The following is an 11,228-nucleotide window of genomic DNA, read 5'->3' as shown; positions in this document are numbered from 1 at the left end:
GTCCTTAACTGTGGCAGCCAAACAACAGAGATGAAATACACATATACCTGTTGTTTTCTTTTTAAAAATCAAACTATTAAAAGCACGAGAGATAACGGGAGTTCATTCTGGGCTGCATTTGATGAACAGAGGGGAGGGAAACGACTCCTGCCTGACCCACCGCATGCCAGCCCTGGACTGTCATCGCTCTGACCTCCAGTTTAAAAGGTCAAAGGGCCACAAGCGAAGGCAAAGCTTCCCACAGCACCCAGCCCCAAGCCCCGGCCCCAAACACCACCTTTATTTTGCTCAAGGCAACTTCTCCTGCTCCTAGCAGAAAGGGATTGAGCCAGGGCAGACGGAGAGCACGCTGGCTTGCACCCCTCCCAAGCAGCCGATGGGGACCCTGGGGACCGGCACGGCCACGGGAAGGCTCTGCACGGCGGGGTGCATGGAGGGGGAGCAGGCCATGGGCCTGGGCCACTGCAGAGCCCACAGGCTACCACCCAGCGATTACACAGGTGACCTAGGGAGCAGGATACGGCCAGAGCCCGGGGCCCTTCCCCACCTCCTCTGTTGATCACAGCAGCACCGATGTGGCGGCAGAGCCGACCCATCCATAACACCCCGAGGCCTTCCAGCCCAACACGGATAAACACTGCTGAAGACAGAACAGATCCTTCCTTCTCCAAAACAAAGACATGGAAAGACAATAAAGTCATGGGCCAGGCCCAGCTCTCTTCAAGGCGATGTCCTTCTTGTTTGATTTCTTGAATGGGCTGTGAGCAAGATACAGAGTTTTATGCAGTCTCAATGTTGATAAATAGAGCAATAAAAAATAATAATAATTTGGGGCCCACTCCTGCAAAGGACCGAGACCTGGAGCCCGGTGCAGAGACTTTGACACATCCGACCCGCAGCGCGTTGGGTGTGCTCTGGCTGGGAACCACGCACGGCCAGACCAACGCACTTGGCTCACTCTCCTGACCGATCTCCATCAGCAGGTCCCCAGTTTCTCTCAAATTGCTCCTGGTTCATCTGCAGTGGGTAACAACGAGGTAAACGCCAACATTTTGGCTTTTCTTGTGCCATAAACATAACCGATGGAGCTCAACCCAAAGATGAATTCTGCTAACAAGTATCACCCCAGTCTACGTGGCACAATTAAATAGAATTTTATTTTCAATAAATATACAATCTGCATCATACCAGACAATATGCTGTGAAAAAGTAAGATGTACAGAAGCAACCAACAGGACAGCTTGACTGTAGCTAAGTTCACTTGGTGACCTGGAAAACTACCTCGGTTAACACACACAACACAGAAAGAGCCACTGCAGTCTGTGAGAGAATTAAAATTGTGTATTTTGGGTCATTTTAACCGCAAAAGTCCCCGCAGCAGGTTTCTTTTGCATAACACAGGTTTGAAAAGACATGAGCTGGCTTTCCCGGTACAAACGCTATTGGAAATGTTTACTTTGCTATATCATCACTGTATCTACTTGACGCACACAGACTGCTATCGAGAGTGGCAGGTCTCACCGCTGACGTGACATCGGATCTGTTTGACAAGGGGCCCCACGCACACGTGCGTGCCCCAGCACACAAATGCACGCGTACGTACTAACAGGAGCTTAATTCTGTTAAAACTAGTACAAGGACAAAACTGGATTCGGAATCCATTTCACCACAGGTTCTACCGTTTAAAAAAAATATTCTAGCCTAATTACCACGTTCACCAACGAGAGCACACGGGTACTTATATCTCCAAGAGGATGAGCCATGGATTTGGACTGGAAGGACAGCGGAGGCAACTCCCAACTCTTCCACCCGCTCAGCGCTTCCCGCAGCACCTCCATGCACAGCCCATGCCGCCCGGCCACACGCTCTGCTGCACGGGATGCAAACAGCCGAGCAGTGCCGGGTGCGAGCAGCGAGAGGTCCAGACGGCCGGGCCGCTGGTGGCCCCAGGGGAACGGCCAGGACCCGGTGGGACATGGTTCGCAGAGGCCAGCGCAGCCGGTTGGGTGCCAGCAGCCGCTTCAATCCAACGGAGCTGCTGTGGGGTGCGTGTAGGGTGTGAGGTGGGGTGTTTCAGTCGGTGGTTTATTTTTTTTTTCCTTGTCCGCCTGCTTGGTCTGGCTGCTGTTAGTCCCCCACCTCATGTTACCTCCAGGGACGCCGGAGAGACGCGGTCGCACTCCTCCCGGGACCGCAGGCTGTGCCACTGCTCCACAGCTGTCCGGTGCGCGTTGAGCATCCGGCGCCAGTGGTTGGACTCGGGGGCGCCCGTCGAGTACTGCCCGATCACGATCCTCCCAATGAAGTCATTGCTGCTCTTCACGTTGTGCCCGTACACTAGGGAGAGCAGAAACAGAGACTGGTCAAGGCAAAAGCATCGCTCACCCACCCAGACCTCTGCCCCTGTAAAGCCAAACATCCTGCCAGTGCCGCCTCACACAGCACGCCAGATGCCAGCGTTTTTGGCATATAACTCAGCACCTCAAAAATGTTGGAGGCCGAATCGGGAGTTTGGAAGGAATAAGATAAGCTGTACTACAGACTGAAATACAATTCAAATAAACAGGACACAAATCCACAGTTATCATGGTATTTAGCAAGAATAGGTGAAGTAGAATCATAGAATGGTTTGCATTGGAAGGGACCTTAAAGATCATCTAGTTCCAACCCCCCTGCCATGGGCAGGGACATCTTCAACTACATCAGGTTGCTCAGAGCCCCGTCCAACCTGGCCTTGAAGTAGAATTACATCGTGTAAAGAAATGCCAAAAGTTCTGCCTGGCCATAGTGAAATGATGAGAGCAGCCAAGCAGCCCACAGCTGGGTAAATGAAGAAGCAGCATCTCAACCTGCCCCCCTCCAAATGCAAGTGTCATGAACTGTTCCAGTGCTAATCGACAGCGTTCCCGACTCAGAGGCAGGAATCACACATGTACAGGCTCAGCGGCATGTTTATACAGAAACAATTTTCCGTAATTGTCGCTGCAGCTACTTGTTAAAAGTCCAGGAAAGCAACCGAGGGAGAGACATCAACCCAACACCCTGTCCTTTGGATTAGCCCAGTCTCCTGGAACAAAAGATCGCAGACAGCAGCAAACTCTAATGACGGGCCTGATCCCAGGAAAGGCTGCACGCTCCCGCCAGACAGGATCAAAAGCACTTGTGTTCTGCAAATTGAAGCCCTGCCTCGGCTCATTAGAAAGTTGAACAAAAAGTCTGCGCAAGCTGAAGCCAGGATATCCACCGGCACTGGCTGGAATATTAAGGATTAAAAAATCTCCTCAGGAAAGAGGGATTTTTAAGAACAAATGTCTGCAGGGGCTCCAAATCCACCCAGGCTTGTGCAGCAAGAGCAAGTTCAAAGGGGGAGCGCAGCCCGGCGTGGAGCCATGAGCCTGGCGTGGAGCCAAGCGCTGCCGCCACTGCCTTGCCAGCAGCACCAGCTCTCCAGGGCTGCTGGAAACCAGCACTGGCAGCAAAGTCACGTTTGGGATGCCTCATGGCAGCACCCCCTGATGCAGAGCACACCCTTCCAGGCAGGCAGGACACCGAGCACTAAGCACTCGACCTCGCTTTTAGCCACTCATCTTTGTCAAGGCTGTGTACTCCTATTATAATATATCCCACGATTAATTAGTATTATTTTAACGTGCTACTCAGTATCTCTACCGTCTCCATGCTCTGCAAAGGCTGGTTCCTAGCTACTGCACCAGTATGGGATCTTGCTCTGGGTGACTCAGGTGCCACCTGCCAGTGCAGTCCCAAAATAAAGCTGCACAAGGTTACATCTCGCTTTATACCTTCCGACAGTTTATGGGCAGAGATGCTTTTCCACATCAAATTACTGGGGGATATTTTTGGTAACAGCAAACCTTCAAATGTCCCAATCATTTCTCCAAATAATTGCACTAAAAAAAAAATTACACGGCAACTCAGAACATTGTAAGTCTATCTTCAAATTACAGTTAAAAATTAATTGGGGGCACATCTTCCCCTTAGGAAGACCGCATCTCTCCTGCTTGTTGCCATCAGTTATCTACGAGTGATGCGATCAGCTCTCTGCAACGTGCCGCTGAGGAAGTGCCCCTGTCAAGAGGCCAGGTTGATGTTATTTGGAAAGGCCACCTTGCGAGGATGTGGTGAAGAATTTTAAGCCATCCATCTCCAACTAGTATGCAGCCTGCCAGAGTTATTAACTTGCATCACAAGTGGAGCTAGTATGGCTATGCTACATGTCCCGCTACAATTTACTATCCCAGAGAAAACAAATATTGTGATAAAAATCACAGAAAAATACCCACAAACCAAATGCCTCCCTAATTTTTTATACAGGATTTTTTTTTCCTTCTTTTTTTTCCATTCTTTTTTTCAAGAATGAAAGAAGATGAAGCCTAATCCTGGGAGACAATACCAAGTAATTTAAACCAAGAAGTCTTAAAGGCCATCAATTAATCACAGGATAAATTAACAGTGGGGAAGTACCCCAGGCATACCAGTTCTTCAAAAATAATCCATGTCAGGATTGTAAAATGAGTAGGTGTGCTAACTAAGGGGACCTGTTATTTTACTCTTGATCCGGGTATTTTGAATTCTTATAAAGCATCTTGCTAACTTCATCATGTTGGGTAATTAGCATGTTGATTCCTTTAGGGCATTAATGGGCTAATTATACAAGCGTTGTTGCTTCTATCGTTAACTAGTTTAGAGAGCACAGAGGTAGACTTATTGCTGAAGAACAGGGAAGACATTCTCCAAGGCCAAATGCTTATTCAACACACAGATGGTAAGAGGTGGCACTAGATTCAACCTCAGGTTTACAAACTCGCAGTTTCACCACAGCAGCTTTCTCAAAAGATGACAGATCCTTGTGTGCCAAAAATTCAGCTTCGCTCATCAGTTCATGAGCCTTTAAAACTCAAGGACATGCCTTTCTCGGAGGCTAATTGCTTTATTCCTCTCTTAAAATGGCCAGTATTTGCTGAGCAAATTTGCTGATGGTTGAGGTGCACGGAGCTGTCGTGTGGACTTTACCCAGGAGAAGGTGCTAAAGTTAGCGTTGTGAAAATAAGCCTTTTTCTTTGCTCACGTTCAGGAGCACAATTTTCCCTGTTGCTGTCACCGGTTCTTCCAAGAGCAGCTTGGAAAGGAAAACTGTAGGAGCCCGTAAGCCCAGGCGAGAAGCTGAAAGCAGAGGCTGGCTGTGTTGCTGGCACTTGCTGCACCGGGCTGGAGCCATTCTGCCCGCGGGCCCCTGTCCTGGTGCAGGGAGGGGGAGCAGCTCTCCCCCATTCCTTCCCCCGCTACAGCAATCCCTTCTCTTCTCAAACAGATGAGGAACCGTTTCCTTGAACGCCAACAAGCATGCACTAGCCATTACGCTTATTACACCATTTACACTCACGTCTGACACGTCAGTCTGCTCCAAAGGCCAGCAGAAGTGGCTAACGTCACACTCTCGATACAGACCCCATACATACCACTCATGTATTGACCAGGACTCCTGGGTGCTCAGACACGGTCCCAAAACGACAACTTTTCAAGGTACAAGGCGAGCTGCAGACCGTGCCGGGGCTGACCCATGCCCTGGCTAGAAGGGGACCTGCCGATGCAGCAGGCATCCGCGGGGAGACCCGAGAGCCCCTTTGAGCAGTAAACTCCTGCAGATCTGGGCAGGAGCCACCAGCCTGGGGATGGGCAGGCTCTGCCAGAGCCCCTCTGCTTTTTGCACACACACACATGCAGTGACCTGCATACCATGGCCATAGTCCCACCTACGGTGCAGCCAACTCCACACAAGCTCACGCCTTCAGCTGCGGCAGAAAAAAGCTCCTGCTCTTTCCCTTCAGCTTCTTCCACAACAGGTAGAGGTGGAGAAGCCCCTGTGGTCCAGCTCACAGGACAGCAGTTGGGCGCTGCACCGCGCTGTGAGCCCAGGTTACGGTACAAGTGGACCAACCTGTATTACCCAATGTCTGAGCATCCCCTTGCAGAGTCTGAAAGGAGCTCAGAGTAGGTTTCAGATTAAATCTGCTCTTGGCCACAAAAAACAGTTAACTCCATGGAGCTGCTCAGAAGCAGAAAATGAGGTAATTATCATTTGGGGTTTTCAGACTGACCCAGACTCTGGTTATGGACAGGTAGACACTGCTTTCCATTTAAGAAACCTATTTTCCTGACAGAAACTACACACCTGATCTCATAAGCTCTTTTTCCACCATCGCAGTAATTTACACAATAGCAACATCCATTTCCAGGCCAACACAGAGCAAAAAGCAATTAAGGAATCAGAGGTCAAACCAATTCCTTCTACAGCTGCTCTTTATTGAGGGATGTATTTGGAAACAGAAAGGCTTCTTTAAAAAAAACTCTTTATAATAGAAATGCTGAAATATAAAAGAAAATTGGGTTCACTCATGTCCATTAAAAGGGTTGAATTCTTGAGGAAAAGCAATGCGATGTAAATAAAACATTTTTTTGTTATATACTTATTGATGTATCGCTCCTAAACGATCCATATCAAACTGATGGGGGCCTGGGTGCTACATGAAACTTTTCTTTGGGGTAGGGAGCAGAGCACTCGCCCAGGCAATGGCCCATGTCCCCCATGGGGCTCCTGAGCAGGAGGGGTGGCTGGGTCACACCCCCAGCCCGGCTGCCGTGCTCCCTGCAGGGCTGAGCAGCACGGCACGGTGGGTACCAGGCATTGCACAGCCCAGAGCTGCACCCCAGGGGTGGCAGGGACTGTCAGGTAATGTGATGGGGCTTGGAGCTCAAACATTTGGCTCCAAATTCAACTCCAGCCTGAGCTTTCCCATGTCTCCTACCAACCTCGGTCACGTGGAATTGCTTTCCGCTGATCAACAGTTTTGCCTGTCGCTACATAATCTGGCGCTCACCATGAGTTTGCCTGGATGGCATCAGCCCAGGCACTGGATCCAGCCAAAACACCTTTTACCTTCCCCCTTTGCCTCTGCACTGAGACTTGCAAATGGAGTACTTGTGAAGAGCACGACTGCAAAGTAATTGTGATTTATGACTTATGTGCAATAGTAGAATTTAAGCTGGCACTTCAAATATTAATTCACCCTTTGATTGAACATATTAGAAGCCTTGAAATGACCAGGAAAAAGCACTAATTCAAAAATTTCCTTAAGCTAACTTCAAGGCTATTGGTACCATTTATGCGATGAGGGACAAGCTTTACACAGAAGCACCTTGCTCAGCTGGGGTCACAAACCACCTGCACCTCCTGTAAACCCTCTGCCAGACATGCCCAGCAGTTACTCAGCAGTTATGGCCGCGTTTCACCGCTGAGTACGGCCGCGCAGCGCCTCTGCTGCCGCCTGCAGCTGCCGGAGCACCTACTGCAGCCTCTCCGGGAGTAACAGGCAGAGAAATCTCAGCGCACTGGAGTGGGTGGGAGCTCCGGCACAAATTATTTAACTCTTCTTCAGTCACCTACATCAGTTACCTGCAATGCAATTAAAACCATTTAACTCTAAGAGAAGAAAAATAACAAGCAGGAATGTGCCTCTGTTTTTCATCTGCCTTCTTACTCAGGCTAGACATCAAGCAGAACATCTTCACCCAGTTTATACTAGTTTGCCATTAGCTTATTTACCGCACACTACAACCCACTCTCTAACAAACTGCCCCCAAAGTTGTTTTCTTTTTTTAATTTATTTTTTTTAAATGCAATTTGGTTGCATCCTGCATATTTTAAAAGGCCTTAAATAATGGAGCACCTCTCAGTGCGGCTCACATGAACCCCTCCGACACACAATGTTGCAGCACAACATGCCAGCCGGCGCAATTACAGGGCCAGCCCACCGCTGCAGGGGACATTTCCCAGCACAGCAGAGCACAGCCACAGGAACCAGCTCCCCAGTGAAGAAACCCCCAAGGAATTAGAGGGCCCTGCCCTTTTTCTTTCCACTACAGGGTAAAGCTATTCAATCTAAATACTAGAGAGAAAAAAACCAGCTTAATTTTTATAGCTGGTCTAGGGGAGAATATTGGGCGCCTGGATCAATCGTCAGGCATGAAAGTCGTTAAAAAAATCCTACCCACTATTATATACCTGCAATTGCTGTTGCCACAGCCTGTAAAAGTTTCATCTGATACCCTTGGCCCACCAGGCTAGGAACTGAATAAACACCTACACAGTAAATATTCTTACTGCCAGGGCTTTGCAGCCCAGGCACACCTAACCCCGCAGCCCAGAGACGCGACTGCACCCCTGCAGCCATGCTTGCTGCCAGCTGGCATTGTGCTGCAACCTGCAAAACCTACACCCAGAAACCTTCGGCCATCAGCGTCCTGCTCCGGCGGCCACATTGCACGCTGTGCCCAGATGCATCTTGGGATTACAGCCAAACCAGGGGAAAAGGGAAAAATAAGCAAAGACGTGCCCGAGGCTGCACACAGGCAATTGAGCAGCAGAGTCTCCCTGAGGACACAGGTCTCATGAGACCATGGGGTCTCTCTGGCAGGAACCACAATCCTGTTAGCACTGACCCATCAACACTCCCCGCACTTCCCCACTTGAGCCTCAGGGCTTGGCAGGGTCTCAAAAAGTGCCGTATTTCACACGCTTGCACCACTCACACAGGCAACGCTTCGTCCCCCGTCCTTTGTGGGTAGAAACAAGTACCCAGCCTTTTCTATGCCGGTTGCTGAGCTCTGCCATCAGCTAGCGGGTCTGAGTTGTCAGGTTAAGCAGGTCTGAAAACTACTTCTGAACTGCTTGACATCAATATTAAAAAGCTGTTTAGCACAAAGAGGGTGCTGCTAGGAGCAGGCAGCAGCAGGACTAATGATGCACACTGCGAAGGTCACAGGTATGGACCAAATTCTGCCCTTTGCTCCTTGAGTGTGGCCCGTAACATTTAGTAGAGGACAGAAGAGCAGGGGAGAAGATGCAGTGGTTTCACATTTATCAATTTAATCTCCATCAGGCTCTGATGCGCACATAAAACTCACTTCCCAGCATCTCCTCCATGAGGCTGCTCCCTGCAACATCTGTGCCTGCCCAGCTCCAGAGGGAATTGGAACTGCTTGGGAGCATGGCCAAATCCTGGCCACGCACAGACCCACCGCGGCTCCAGCATCCAGCTGCTGCTCCACGTGGGAGAACGCCACCACACCAAGGAAACTCTCTTTGGAAAACCATTTCCCCTCCTTGTCCTCCTGTGAGGGCAGCCCCTGTGCTCTGGCTGGGGCCACCTGGGAAGGGGACCCTGCAGATGCAGCTGGCAGTGTGCCCCGAGCCGGGCGTTTGGCTAATCGGCGTCTGGCCTCAGACAGGGAGAGGAAAGTCCCGTAGGAGAGAGCAGGGACCCAGGGATCAGGGAAAATGCAAATGCACAAGTGTGTCTTGCAGAGGTCTCAAGGACAGACAGGGATGACACCTCATGAAATTATCCCATCAAGAAAAACTGGAATAGCGTACTGGATGCATCTATTGCGACAGCCCAGAGGATATTGAAAAGGAGTATCTGCAGCTGGCTTTTTCCACCTCCAATTCCTCTTTTTTTTTTTTTTTAAATTGCATCTTAATTCTCCACGCTGTGAGCCCCAGATCCAACAAGGCACATGAATAGCTTCATGCATATTTATACACCTCACACGAACAGGCTCCAGCACCAACGCCATACAGCACCTGCAAACCAAGGCAGGGATGGCCATGCGGGAGACGCAGCCTCTGTCAGCATGTTCATGCATCTCCTTCAACCACGGGGCCAGGCACAGGCATTTCATCTCCAGACACCGCTCTACCATCCAGGGTGACTACTGCCACCAAGGTTTTTCCTCATTTGATACACAGAAAGATTATGGCCTTGTGAGATGTTTCAATGATTTATTTCATCACGTCATGAGCAAAACAAGATAAAACACCGAGGTCAAGAGAGGCATGACACTGCTTAAATTAATGGGCTTGGCAAAATGAGCAAGTGCTGATGATCAGCCTGGAGAGAGGAGGATTTGCTCCTTTCTTTAGGAGAAAAAGATTCCCGAAAAATTCCAAAGAGCTCCAGGACAAGTGGCTTCTGCCATGTCCGCAATGAGGTATGGACTCTGAAACCACAGACGACTTACTAACTAAGTCAGTCCACTTGAAGAGTCTTATTTTGCCTTCTAAGCAAGCAACAGACTGGCTCAGGAAGTGTCAGCATCTTGTTGCTCTCACCAGGATTAATACTGTTTCACTCCTCCTCGTTAAAGCAGTGAGCCTGCTGCAAAAAGCCAAATCCATTCCTGGAGCATCTTCCCCGGTGGCCCTAAACCAGAGGTGATGCCAGGCAGGATCAGTGCTGCAGGACTCCACTCAGCGTCTCCAACCAACCCTCACTGTCCCCTCACCTGCTCCAGGCTGACAAACAGCATCTATCGTGGAGACCGGGAAGCCACAGATAGGGATCTGGAAGATGAAGAGCAATGGGGACCTTCCTCCTCCCAGAAAGGTTTTGAAGCCCGTGCATCATACCTGCTGCAGAGAGGCTCTGCCAGGCAGGGCGGTCTCCAGGAGGCCAAGGTCTCCTGCTGCCAGCGCATCTCCCCGTGCCCCTCTCCCATCGCCCCAAGAGTGGGAAATGTCCTCACACAAGACCTGCTGGGTCACCTCATGTGGCCACAGGACCCAGGGCAAAGCAGCCGGGACCACAGGAGGCACCAGCCCGGAGCACTCTGCTCTCCCCAGACCCAAGCACGGACCATATGGTGGCCAGTGCATAAATACATGAAGTATTTTATAACGCCAGACACAAAGGCCAAATTCTGATCTAAATTAAACAGATATAAATCCCCAGAAAATCCTGCACTGACATCAATGTTTTTTTCTTCCCCCCCCCCCCCCACCTTTGGCTAAGATAGGATTACACAGGTTTAAGCACAGATTAGATTCTGCTTCTGAGCTCCAGATATGTGGAATATACAGACACCCCAATGCTTCAGAAACACATGTCTAATAGACAACAAGAAACAATTTCCGAGCAGCAAGTTGCCTAATTATCTATCCATCTAAGAGATGTTATGGTGCCCAACGTGATAGTGTTTCAAAACAGAAACCACTACTTCTTCCTCCTGTGTTCCAGCATGGGAAAAAAATTATTTTCATTTGCCTCATATATAGAGGAGGGGTTTTTTTCCCCCATGTATGTGTGCAAAAGACAAAGTGCCTTAGTATTTTTCGTGGGAAAGAAAAAAAATTAGGAGAAACAAGAGATGAG

At 49.6% G+C, this 11,228-nt stretch overlaps 1 protein-coding gene across 2 annotated transcripts in view; it reads right to left on the bottom strand.

The window, feature by feature from the left end:
- Positions 1–1,138: 1,138 nt before the first annotated feature.
- SYT17 (synaptotagmin 17) overlaps positions 1,139–11,228 on the bottom strand; it is a 40,010-nt gene continuing 29,920 nt past the window's right edge. For both annotated transcript variants that reach the window (XM_076351228.1, XM_076351229.1), the window contains one exon: positions 1,139–2,337. In XM_076351228.1, coding sequence (XP_076207343.1) covers positions 2,141–2,337 — 197 coding nt within the window. In that variant the 3' untranslated portion in view covers positions 1,139–2,140. The remainder of the gene's footprint in view (positions 2,338–11,228) is intronic.

Source organism: Aptenodytes patagonicus, chromosome 13, assembly GCF_965638725.1.
Source record: "Aptenodytes patagonicus chromosome 13, bAptPat1.pri.cur, whole genome shotgun sequence".
Taxonomy (NCBI): Eukaryota; Metazoa; Chordata; class Aves; order Sphenisciformes; family Spheniscidae; genus Aptenodytes; species Aptenodytes patagonicus.
This window is presented reverse-complemented; position numbering and strand designations above follow the sequence as displayed.